The 13,697-nt window shown below is 33.3% G+C and overlaps 1 protein-coding gene across 1 annotated transcript in view; it reads right to left on the bottom strand.

Moving 5' to 3' along the window:
• Positions 1-13,697, bottom strand: part of LOC142337724 (TGF-beta receptor type-2-like) — a 155,969-nt gene that overhangs the window by 94,853 nt on the left and 47,419 nt on the right. The window contains exon 2 of the mRNA XM_075387186.1: positions 11,349-11,440. Within this exon, the coding sequence (XP_075243301.1) occupies positions 11,349-11,364 (16 nt within the window). The 5' untranslated portion in view covers positions 11,365-11,440. The remainder of the gene's footprint in view (positions 1-11,348; positions 11,441-13,697) is intronic.

Raw genomic sequence — 13,697 nt, 5'->3', positions numbered from 1 at the left:
AAATTAAACAAAATTGCGACAAACAATTTAACAAAGAAAATGATTGGTTAGTTTTCAATAAATTACTACAAGTACCGTAAACGACAGATACTTAAATTTCTAATTTACGTTACCAATCACTCTGCTTTTACAATGATTTGATCACTTTCTTACATCTGGTGCTATAATTTCAAAAGGATGCCGATTTAGTTCACATTCAGCACAAATGGCATTGGAAACAAAATTAATTTAGAACATTTGAACTCTTTTGAAGTCTCAAAGAATGTTCCGCAAAACAATTAAATGTCATATGTTTCTCCTATAGAAACCCGTCCAAATACCTATGAAGGGGTTGGTTTGACATGACTTTTGTTTACTTCAGTAGCCATTAAAAGTACTTCTTCTCGCGAAATTAAAAAGATTTCGCAAAGTAGTTTTGTATTTAAAATATCATATTTCAAATAAAATTTTCTCAATATGTCTGCTCTCAACTATGATTAATTACATGTATAAGCACTTAACTTCTCTAATAAAATGAATACCTCAGAAAAAAATGTTCTCGAGCAAAAAATAGACAAAGTGATCCGTTAATTGAACAAAAAAATATTTAAATACAGTAGCAGTGTGTCCCGCAGTAGGATTTAGGTAGCAGTGTGTCCCGCGAAAACATGAGGCACACTGTTAATCTAAAACATAAATCGACTAACTTTGGACGAATTGCTCTCGAACGATAGGCGGGGGCAATTTATTGAGAGGGAGGGTAGCTTGGACAAAAACTGAAAAACTGATAGAGGAGGTCAAAGAAACTGCAAAACTCTGAAACACTAAACAACCTAAAAAAAATTAAACAAAATTGCGACAAACAATTTAACAAAGAAAATGATTGGTTAGTTTTCAATAAATTACTACAAGTACCGTAAACGACAGATACTTAAATTTCTAATTTACGTTACCAATCACTCTGCTTTTACAATGATTTGATCACTTTCTTACATCTGGTGCTATAATTTCAAAAGGATGCCGATTTAGTTCACATTCAGCACAAATGGCATTGGAAACAAAATTAATTTAGAACATTTGAACTCTTTTGAAGTCTCAAAGAATGTTCCGCAAAACAATTAAATGTCACATGTTTCTCCTATAGAAACCCGTCCAAATACCTATGAAGGGGTTGGTTTGACATGACTTTTGTTTACTTCAGTACCCATTAAAAGAACTTCTCGCCAAATTAAAAAGATTTCGCAAAGTAGTTTTTTATTTAAAATATCATATTTCAATTAAAATTTTCTCAATATGTCTGCTCTCAACTATGATTAATTACATGTATAAGCACTTAACTTCTCTAATAAAATGAATACCTCAGAAAAAATGTTCTCGAGCAAAAAATAGACAAAGTGATCCGTTAATTGAACAAAAAAATATTTAAAAACAGTAGCAGTGTGTCCCGCAGTAGGATTTAGGTAGCAGTGTGTCCCGCGAAAACATGAGGCACACTGTTAATCTAAAACATAAATCAACTAACTTTGGACGAATTGCTCTCGAACGACAGGCGGGGGCAATTTATTGAGAGGGAGGGTAGCTTGAACACGTTTTATGGGTGCAAAAAGATGCCTAATAGATGCCGATCTCCACGTTGCCGGTCTGATATCTAAACCACTCAGCTACAAAGACTTTGATTTTCTTTCGCTCACAATCAAGTTTAGCAACGAACTTGATTTCAGAACGAGAGCAACTTGGATCACTCACAAATGAAGAACTAAAGTAAGCCCAAAAACAGTCAAGCGAAAATTTTGCATAAAAAAGACCATAAATGTTACAATAATTGCTTAGACATCGTTCAAAAGCAATTAAATACTCTGTGGGAAAGTGAGAGTGAAACGCCACGCCCGTCGACTAGGCTCAGACAAGTGTTTCCTGCAGTTCGTAGGCCAATCCTCCTGGCAAATGTAGGCAGAAATGGCTACAGAAGACAATTTGCTCAATTATTCTAGCAAAAAAATACATTTTCAAAAACTCGACCTGAATTTTAGCAAAAACATCAGGCAGCTTTCAAAGTATTTAGCATAACTCCTTTATATTTAGAGATAAAACCAAAAACTTTTTGGAAACTATTTTAAGAGTATTTTAGAAATTTACATCTAAATTTGGTTGAAAACAGCGGAAAAAGCTGTCGAAATCTCGCGCATGTTCACAAAACTTTAAACCACAATACCTCCTCGAAGAAGATGAATATCAAAACATAAACCAACTAGCGCCGGATGAATTGCTCTCGAACGACAGGCATGGGCAATAGCTTAGAATGGGAGGCAAAAACTTATAGTTGGTTCGAACCCGGGCCCTCTTATAGGGGATTCGAACTTGACCTTATAGGGGGTTCTAACTTGACCTTATAGGGGTTCAAACCCGCGCCCCCCAGGATAGCAGTCAGACATCTTAACCTCTACGCTACAACACCTTTTAGATTTAACAGCTAAAAATAGCTTTTATAGTAGCAACAAACTTGGTTTAGGAATGAGAGCAATTGAAATCACTCATATGGCGCGTGAAATCAACAAGTGAAGCGTGAAAAAGTCACTTGAGATGTCACACAATGTTCTAGAACAAAACTCAAAGACGTTTACGCAAAAACTTTTCATAAAAAGGACCAACTCGTTTACAACCATTGCTTCAAACTTAGTTCGAGATCAATTAAAAATCCTCCATCTAAAAAATTTTTCACTCGACCAGCTTTTTGTGGCTCTCTTGTCGCTGTACGTCAAATATATCGATCACTCAAAATCGACTAAACAAAAATAACCTAGTTGTGCAGAAATTTCTTCCCCTACTAAGTGAGGTCAGAACTAATAGTTGCACCCAGCAGAACTATGAGTTCATCTTAATTAATGCGCCATTTTAAAATGATAAAATAGTAAAAAACATCACGGTTAAGTTCTAACCCTAGAGTTGTTTTGATATTTGAAATAATTTTTAAATCGCGATTCTTCTAGTACCTTCCATCGCAAAAATTGAGCATGTGAAAACTACCAAATTCATGTGAGTATACTTCTATACAAAAATGCCTAGTCAAAAAAACTGTCAATAATTTGAGTATTTCAACTACAATTAGCGCATTCATATGATCTACCCAAGCACTGCGTTTCCCAGAAATAATTTGCATAATTTTGGCACTACATAAACTCTTTATCGAGTTATTGCAAATAAAACACGGTTTTCTGCAAATTAATGGCAATCAATAATACTCAGGAAGTTTTTGATCGGTTATATTGACTGGAAACAAACCAACACAACCAATTCATCCTAGAAGTTTCTTTGATTAATGTTTTACAATAATATCCAGGCATACCTCTTCAGTGTAGCCATGTTTACAGAACGACGACTGGTTTGATTTGTTAAATTTGACGCGCTTGTTTTGAATAAGTGTGAAGGTCACAGTCAGTGATCAAACTAACACAATTACCTTGAAGTTTTTACATTGACATGCAAAACAAAGCTAAAGATTTGAAGGGCAAATTCAGTCCTCCTAATATAATCCCATCAACTTTTATTGATCACAAAAATTGCGTTAAAAATATGCACACTCAATAACTTGTTAAAAATATGCACACCCAACGCTTAATTTTCTAACATTAGCTGGATGAAACACTTTGATAGCTTAACCTTCACTTTAACAAGGGGAAGTAAAGTAAAGGCTGTTCAATTCGTAACATCAATCAAAATTTTAACTTCAGCCAGAAGACATTGAATTTCACGTAGACTTTTTCGAAGTCAGAGACCTTTATTTTTATTTATCAACTCTCTTTATGAGAACAACAGTTCCCAACATACACTGCATTGGGCCGGAACATATTGCTGTTATTGGTTCGCACAATCATTATTGAGATTCAACAAAATTTAGAAAACATAAAAAGCCGCAATAATTTCGTAGATCTGCAGCCTCAAAAAGATAAAAGAAACAGACCAAAAAATTCTTTTTATCAAATGCTGAAATATAAGATTTTGATTAAGAATCTATATAACTTATTGCTGCTCTCAAATAACGATTAATTAGAGTGGCACACACCAACTTGACCTTATCTCTTTGAGTTAAAGAAAAGTCAAATTCAGAGTGAGGAAGTCTATTTTGAGAGTGAGGCAATTCACGTGTGACCAAAAATTTAATCACGTTGTTGAATTTGGTGAACAAAGTAATGTTAATATTTATACGAGAAAAAAAACCCGCCCAGAGAGGGCGAGAAGAAATGTGATGCTGTGAACAGCTTGATATACGAATTTAACCTTTCAATCGTAACAAATTTCTCAAACCTTAAGCTGTCGACCATGCACACCAAAGATTAGCCGCAAAATTCCATTCCGAGCGATTAATATATTAGGTTAACTCACTGGTTAAGGAAAACTACTGTGATCACATAATAGTTACTATGAACAATACAGGAAATTTAACGAGCTCCAAAATATATACAAAACATCGAATGACCAAAAACACTCTCCGTTAAGAGTGAAAATGATGTCACGAATGCAATTAAATTGAAATTACATGAACCAATGAACAAAAAGCAGATTTGAAGTGATTGTGACGTCATATGGTCAAAACAAAAATCTTGACGAGGAAAAAACATAGCAGGACAAGTCCTGAAATACAACTCAAAGAATTGAATGAAAAACTTGACCAGCAGATCAATTGAAAAATTTCAGCCACAACACAAACAAAATCATCTCAAAATTGAGAAACTAAAAGAATCAAACCTAAAAAAATATACTCACTGAAGCAGCTGCACCACTATAAGCACTGGAAGGACTACTAAAGCCCACTTTGGTCATCAAATGAAACTTAATGCCCGCTGGGCTTTACCTGTTTATCCCGTTTTGAAAGATCAAAGTGATTGAAAAAATGCTGAAAATCGTGATATAAGCATCTTCAGAATCATTTTTGTATCTCTAGAGGCTATCCAGTAACCCAATTCCAAACTTTTAAAAAGTTATAGGCTCATAGATCGATAGACAAAAATTCTTAAATATTCAAACTTCAAAAAACAGAAATTCGTTCCATTAAAAGGATATAGAAACACTTGCCCCCTAGCAATTATTTAATAACATACTATCAAACCCTGGATGAAGTTACGTGGCTACTGAGGCAAGAAAAAACAAAAAAGTCGAAACGTTAAATTGTTGAAAACAAATCCATTGAAACTAAAAACCATGCAGTAACTTTTTATCAGATCGTGGAATATGTTTTCTCGCAATTGAGAGTAGACGAATATCAGTAACTGACAAAGACTTTAGGAAACCTTAAAACACTCTCCATTAAGAGTGAAAAATGATGTCACGAACGCAATTAAATTGAAATTATATGAACCAATGAACAAAAAGCAGAATTGAAGTGATTGTGACGTCATATGGTCAAAACAAAAATCTTGACGAGGAAAAAAAACATAGCAGGACAAGTCCTGAAATACAACTCAAAGAATTGAATGAAAAACATGACCAGCAGATCAATTGAAAAATTTCAGCCACAACACAAACAAAATCATCTCAAAATTGAGAAACTAAAAGAATCAAACCTAAAAAATATACTCATTGAAGCAGCTGCACCACTATAAGCACTGGAAGGACTACTAAAGCCCACTTTGGTCATCAAATGAAACTTAATGCCCGCTGGGCTTTACCTGTTTATCCCGTTTTGAAAGATCAAAGTCATTGAAAAAATGCTGAAAATCGTGATATAATTATCTTCAGAATCATTTTTGTATCTCTAGAGGCTATCCAGTAACCCAATTCCAAACTTTTAAAAACTTATAGGCTCATAGACCGATAGACAAAAATTTTTAAATATTCAAACTTCAAAAAATAGAAATTCGTTCCATTAAAAGGATATAGAAACAATTGCCCCCTAGCAATTATTTAATAACATACTAGCAAACCCTGGATGAAGTTACCTGGCTACTGAGGCAAGAAAAAACAAAAAAGTCGAAACGTTAAATTGTTGAAAACAAATCCATTGAAACTAAAAACCATGCAGTAACTTTTTATCAGATCGTGGAATATGTTTTCTCGCAATTGAGAGTAGACGAATATCAGTAATTGACAAAGACTTTAGGAAACCTTAAAACACTCTCCATTAAGAGAAAAATGATGTCACGAACGCAATTAAATTCAAATTATATGAACCAATGAACAAAAAACAGATTTGAAGTGATTGTGACGTCATATGGTCAATACAAAAATCGAAGAGGAAATAAAAAAACATAGCAGGACAGGTCCTGAAATACAACACAAAGAATTGAATGAAAAACTCAGACGTACTCTACCTGACCAGCAGATCAATTGAACAATTTCAGCCAGAACACAAACAAAATCATCTCATAAAATTGAGAAACTAAAAGAATCAAACCTAAACAAAAATTTACTCATTGAAGCAGCTGCACCACTATAAGCACTTCAAGGACTACTAAAGCCCACTTTGTTCCTCTAATGAAACTTTATGCCCGCTGGGCTTTACCTGTTTATCCCGTTTTGAAAGATCAAAGTCATTAAAAAAATGCTGAAAATCGTGATATAAATATTTTCAGAATCATTTTTGTGTCTCTAGAGGCTATCCAGTAACGCAATTCCAAATTTTTAAAAAAACTTATAGGCTCATAGATCGATAGACAATAATTTTTAGAATTTCAAACTTCAAAAAATAGAAATTCGTTCTATTAAAAGGATATAGGAACAATTGCCCCCTAGCAATTATTAAATAACATACTATCAAATCCTGGATGAAGTTACCTGGCTACTGAGGCAAGAAAAAACAAAAAAGTCGAAACATTAAATTGTTGAAAACAAATCCATTGAAACTAAAAACCATGCAGTAACTTTTTATTAGAACGTGGAATACGTTTTCTCGCACTTGAGAATAGACGAATATCAGAAACTGACAAAAACTTTAGGAAACCTTAAAATGCAGATTTTATCAAAAAAAAATTTGAGACATTAATATGTTAAAAACCATTCCATTAAAAACCATTCCAAATTCGAGACATTTATATGTTAAAAACCATTCCATTGTTACTAGAAACTATTTAGAGCCCTATTACAAACCTCAAAAGAGATTGTCTGGTCCCTGAAGCTGGAAAAACTGAAAAATAACGAAAATTTTCAAAAACCTGAAAAAAATCCGAATTTTGTCAAAAAAAAAATCGCTAAAATTTGTGATATTCAAAAGTTGAATTCTATTACATGACAACTAAAATTTTTCAGCAACTCATTATCGAACCACTGATAAGTTTTTCTTGCCCCTGGGACTCAAACAACTTGAATAATGACAATAAATGTCCAGAAATATGAAAAAAATTTTAAATTTTGTCAAGAAATGCTAAAATTCATGATGGCAAAAAGATGAAAAACATTCCATTACCACTACAAACTCAGCAGTAGTCTATCATCAAACCCCTTATCAAACCCTAGATGAGGTTTCTTGACACCCAGGGCTAAAAAACTCAAAATATGAAAAACATTTTCAAAAAACCTGAAAAAAATTGCGAAAATTAGTATCATTTTGCGTGTTTGTGTTTGTAGTACCAAAACATATAGCTCATAAAATGGTCATAACAAGCAATTTTGTCTCGCAAAAAGCTTTCATCAACTTTTAAAAATTTCAACCTAAGACTAATCAAACAAAAAAACTGAAAAAATAAAAAACATGAAAAATTGCACCATTTTGAGCCCAAAAATTCCAAAAAATGACCTTTTAACCTTAAATTAAGGCCATCCAAGCAGCTGCACCACTATAGGCACTTGAAGGACAACTAAAGACCACTTTGGGCCTCTAATGAAATTTAATGCCCGCTGGGATTTCCCTGTTTATCCCGTTTTGAAAGATCAAAGTCATTGAAAAGTCCTTAAATACAATTCAAAGAATTGAATGAAAAACACAGACGTAATCTACCTGATCAGCAGATCAATTGAACAATGCCAGCCAGAACAAACAAAATCAACAAAAAAATGAGAAACTAAAAGAATCAAAACTAAACAAAAATATACTCATTGCTAAAACTCTTGAAGCTTTAAAACCTAAGGCAAAATTTTTCCCTTAAAAAATAACTTTTTCAAAAATATGTTCAAAACCGATTTTTCTGAAATGAGTCCAGTATTATATCTGCAAGACCTGAAAAATATTCATTGCCCCTTGAAGATCGATTAACTCGAAAATGACCAAACAAATTAAGAAAAGAACTCAATTGCAAATTATAAGGGAAATGTTGCTAAAAATCGAGGTATAAATATCTTCAGAATCATTTTTGTGTCTCTAGAGGCTATCCAGTAACCCAAATCCAAGCTTTAAAAACTCATTGGCTCATAGATCGATAGGCAATAATTTTTAGAAAAAAATTCAAACTTCAAAAAAAATCGTTCTATTAAAATGTTGAAAGCCATTCAATTGCCCCCTAGCAGCTAATTAATAAAATGCTATCAAACCCTGGATGAGGTTACCCGGTTACTGAGGTAAGAAAAAAATAAATAAATACAAATGTTTTGAAAAAGCTTGAGAATAATCGCAAATTTTATCAAAAAACTTCTAAAAAACGAAAGTTTAAATTGTTGAAAACAAGTGCATTAAAACTAAAAACCATGCAATAACTTTTTATTAGAACGTGGAATATGTTTTCTGGAACTTGAGAGTAGACGAATATCAGAAAATGACAAAAACTTTAGGAAACCTTAAAACACTCTCCATTAAGAGAAAAATGATGTCACGAACGCAATTAAATTGAAATTATATGAACCAATGAACAAAAAGCAGATTTGAAGTGATTGTGACGTCATATGGTCAAAACAAAAATCGAAGAGGAAATAAAAAACATAGCAGGACAGGTCCTGAAATACAACACAAAGAATTGAATGAAAAACTCAGACGTACTCTACCTGACCAGCAGATCAATTGAACAATTTCAGCAAGAACACAAACAAAATCATCTCATAAAATTGAGAAACTAAAAGAATCAAACCTAAACAAAAATTTACTCATTGAAGCAGCTGCACCACTATAAGCACTTCAAGGACTACTAAAGCCCACTTTGTTCCTCTAATGAAACTTTATGCCCGCTGGGCTTTACCTGTTTATCCCGTTTTGAAAGATCAAAGTCATTAAAAAAATGCTGAAAATCGTGATATAAATATTTTCAGAATCATTTTTGTGTCTCTAGAGGCTATCCAGTAACGCAATTCCAAATTTTTAAAAAAACTTATAGGCTCATAGATCGATAGACAATAATTTTTAAAATTTCAAACTTCAAAAAATAGAAATTCGTTCTATTAAAAGGATACAGGAACAATTGCCCCCTACCAATTATTTAATAACATACTAGCAAACCCTGGATGAAGTTACCTGGCTACTGAGGCAAGAAAAAACAAAAAAGTCGAAACGTTAAATTGTTGAAAACAAATCCATTGAAACTAAAAACCATGCAGTAACTTTTTATCAGATCGTGGAATGTTTTTTTTGCACTTGAGAATGGACGAATATCAAAAACTGACAAAAACTCTAGGAAGCCTTAAAGAAATTGCAGATTTTATCAAAAAATGGTACAATTCGAAACATTAAAATGTTATAAACCATTCCATTGTCAATAGAAACTATACAGTGTCTTATTAACCAACCTTAAAGGAGATTACCTGATCCCCGAAGCTTGAAAAACTGAAAAAATGACGAAAATTTTCATAAAACTGAAAAAAAATGAGAATTTTGTCAAAAAAAATGCAAAAAATTGTGATATTCAAAAGTTGAAACCTATTCCATGGCAACTAAAAACTTCTCAGTAACTTATTATCCACTCCCTGATGAGGTTTTCTGGCCCCTGGGACTCTTAACAACTTGAATGTCAAAAAAATATGAAAAAAATTGCAAGTTTTGTCAAAAAATGCTAAAATTCATGATGGCAGAAACTTGAAAAGCATTCCATTGCCACTAGAAACTATGCAGTGATCTATCATCAAACCCTTTATCAAATCCTAAAGGAGGTTTCTTGACACCTAGGGCTAAAAAACTCGACAAATGACAAAAAATTTTAAAAAACCTGAACAAAATTGCAAAAATTAGTATCATTTTGCGGATTTGTTTTTGTAGTACCAAAACACATAGCTCATAAAATGGCCATAACAAGCAATTTTGTCTCGCAAAAAGCCTTCATCAACCTTTTGAACTTCAACCTAGGACTAATCAGGACAAAAAATCACAAACATGAAAAATTGCACCATTTTGAGCCCAAAAAATGGCCTTTTAACCTTAAATTTGGACTATCCGAGCAGCTTCACCACTCTAAGCACTTGAAGGACTACTAAATTCCACTTTGGGCCTCTAATGAAATTTAATGCCCGCTGGGCTTTACCTGTTTATCCCGTTTTGAAAGATCAAAGTCATTGAAAGATGCGTGAACACATCTCAAAAAAAAAACACAGCGCACCAATACAATTCAAATTCTTTGAATTGTAAAAAAAACACAGCGCACCAATACAATTCAAATTCTTTGAACTGCAAAAAACATATCAGGACAAGTCTGTTTCGGCGTGACCTAAATCATCACTTCAATTTGACTGCAAAAATCACGAAAATGTGTGACCAGATCTTTAAAGACAGCACCTTAATACAATCTAAATACAATTCAAATTCTTTGAATTGTAGAAAAACCAAGAGAAAAGCATTTAATAACCATGAGATGCCACTAAAAGCAAAATTTAATAAAAACGAAAGGATACCGGTAATCACAATCAACCAAAAATCCTCTTTTCGTTCTTGAAATTGAAATAGAAGCGATTGAAATAGAAGAGCAATTAGTTACGAAAAACTTGCATACGTTTCATGATCAACCGCACAGAGAGCTTTTGAAAGCGCTGAACAACAATTTAACCATGACATAATGAAGCAGGACGCCAACGGATTCCTGTATCAAGGAATAAAAATTTTGCAGCCAAATCAACGCCTCACAGACTGTTCGTGAACTTGGCTTTGTAATGAGATTTTGAACGAGCTTAAATCCCAATAAACTTACTTCTTTATTCATTTGAAAAACACTTCTAAAAATCGGGGAAACTACTCAAATGTGTGACACTCCTTCGTTTTGTAGAAAAAGCAATAATGCATGACATAAAGAGTGCAATTCGAAAAGAAATTGACCGCAATTCGAAAAGAAATAGAGCGTGAACAACACGCTTCCTGAAACAGAACATCGGGTTCTAAAAATAACTTAAACAGAAGGATCCTTAAATGATAATTTCGTCAGGGATTCCTTCAAAAAATTTGGGGAAAAAGGCTCTGGCATATAGTTCACATATTTTTTGTAGCATGGGGAATAATTGACCACGAGCGCTTATGTAAGAAAGTTTTGACTCACCTTTGAACAGATGCATAGCTGTAAGATTTCTTGAAACCGAATCAAATCAAATATAGCCAGAACAACTTTCCACAATCGTCACATGAGAATCTGAAAATTTTCCCAATATTAGCTTTCATCCCCAAAATCATACTAACTAATCAACCAATAAATCAATTAAAGATTTGTACTTTTTTTTACACTGGACACGCTCTGGTCAGGGGCCAAAATGATATTGACATCTTAATTCTCGAATAAAATTTTGAGGTTTCCTGATTTTGTCTAGACTCAAGTCTAGACGCGACGCACGCATCGCACGTTCAAAGGATCCACGCATTCAATTGAACTGTAACCCATGAACGAGCAGACATTTTACTATACTTGCGTTTAGACTAAACCGACAGCATAGCAACAACAGGAAACGAGTGCGAGTAGGCAATTAATTAATTCGATTAGATGCAGAAGCAAAATGTGATAGAAATAAAAATAAATCAGGTTGAACGTGAAACGCGGCGCCTGTAGAACCAAACACATCAAAGAGAAAATCGATGTCCTTGTTGATTAAAAACAAAGTTGTGAGAAATTTGGTTTTCTGATAACTCTGATAACAAGCCGCTTTTATGGCTAATTTCTTCTTTTATTTACCCCCCCCCCCCCTTATTGTTACATGCCAACGTACCAAAGCTTTCCGCTATTTATTCTCAATGACAAATCATCCATGCGAGAAATCTATTGTCCTTAAACGTATACAATGCTTCTGGCAACAATAATAATTTGTCTACTGTAGATTTTGTTCAGTTGTAATTTCCTAGCAATTCTTAAGCAAGGAAGCCTTAACTTGTTGACGTTGACAGAAACATGACATCCCTTTGTACAATTGCAACAGACACATTTGTGATTCCAACTCAATAACTGCAGGTGCAAAATCCGTCATTCCCTCATTCGTTTGTAGCTACCATTGTATTGCGCAGTTTCAGTACCAAAAAGTCTCTTGTCAATTAAAATTTGAAAATTTAACAATAAAGTTTTCTGCGCTTTTGTCGCTGAGTTTTTGTCTCCATTATTATTCTCACATGGCTGACTGTTTGGCACAAGCCTGTTTTTTTCTTTATGCTAGCATTACCAAATTTAGATTGTGAAAAGAACTTTTAAAATTATCTTAAAAAAAGTTTGTTGATAAAAACAATAAAATAAAGCGATGAAATCTTTTAAATTTAGATTTTAAATAATACCTTTCTCATGATTACCAGATGCTACAGTGGAAAATAATTAAGCAACTTAAAGACATTTTTTTAAATTGCCAAGAAAAACTAATCTGTCTGTACTGACTGAGAAGCTGTTGAGAAAAAAGTGTTGCCGAATGTTTTTTCGTATAAAATTTCAGGCAACGAATTATTTCTTTCTCTACACAGTAAAACAAAATAAATCTTTCAGTTTTGTCTGGTCCGGATTATAAAAATATTAATCTTAATGCGTACCATAATATCATTTAAAGAAAGTTTATGAACGTGAAAGTTCTACGAATTCGCCTTGAAATTAAAAACATCAATTAAAACAGCAATTAACAAAATTTGTTCACTTTTTAGTTCTGGCTAAATCTTCAGTTTATGAAATTCCAGCATGCAAAAATTAGATCAATATTTCTCAAGCAATTGAAAAGATATTTCTCACGCAATTAAAAAATGCTGGCTTTCAAAAACATTATTAGGTTTCTGAAAGCAGATTTTTGATCAGTTTCAGCGTATTTTATTTTAGGAAGCAACAACTTCCACAGTCGCTCTATACTAAATACAAAGTTTTATCTGCATTATTAGCATATGATGCTAAAAGTTTAAGAAAATGATGAAAGTACAGCAAGGAATAGTGTAAACATTAGGGTGGTAATGTCCTTATTTTCGGTTAACACCATAAATTTAACTTAGAACGCTAAACAAACTGCAGTGTCTAAAAAAAGATTTTAAATTAATTTTGCAGAAACAACAAGACTACGACTGTCGTCAAAAACTTAGCATTTCCAAAACTCTCACTTTTTCCTGATTATTTTTTATTTATAAAATAGTCAATTATATTAAGGTGTTAGCTAAAAACAAATCAAATTTTAACTGAATATAACGAAGTTTTTACTCGTCACAACACGAATGTATTTCTCTCAAACAGTTTAGGTGAACCACATACTTAGAGTCTAAAAATCCAAAAAGTTCCAAGCAAATGCCCCCGGCTGTTTATCCTGTTTTTGAGAACGAAAATGCAAGAGAGTGAGACAAAAATCAGCCGAGCAAAAAATGGGGGAGGGGTCCAGCGTTGCGGGGGGGGGGGGGTGGTCTGAGGGTCAAACAATGGGGATGAGGGAGGGGGGTTCAAATCGCCAGT

Source organism: Convolutriloba macropyga, chromosome 4 (assembly GCF_964194025.1).
Source record: "Convolutriloba macropyga chromosome 4, txConMacr16.3, whole genome shotgun sequence".
In the NCBI taxonomy this organism is placed as follows: Eukaryota; Metazoa; Xenacoelomorpha; order Acoela; family Convolutidae; genus Convolutriloba; species Convolutriloba macropyga.
Note: the sequence above shows the minus strand (reverse complement) of the source record. Positions and strands in the feature narration are given on the sequence as shown.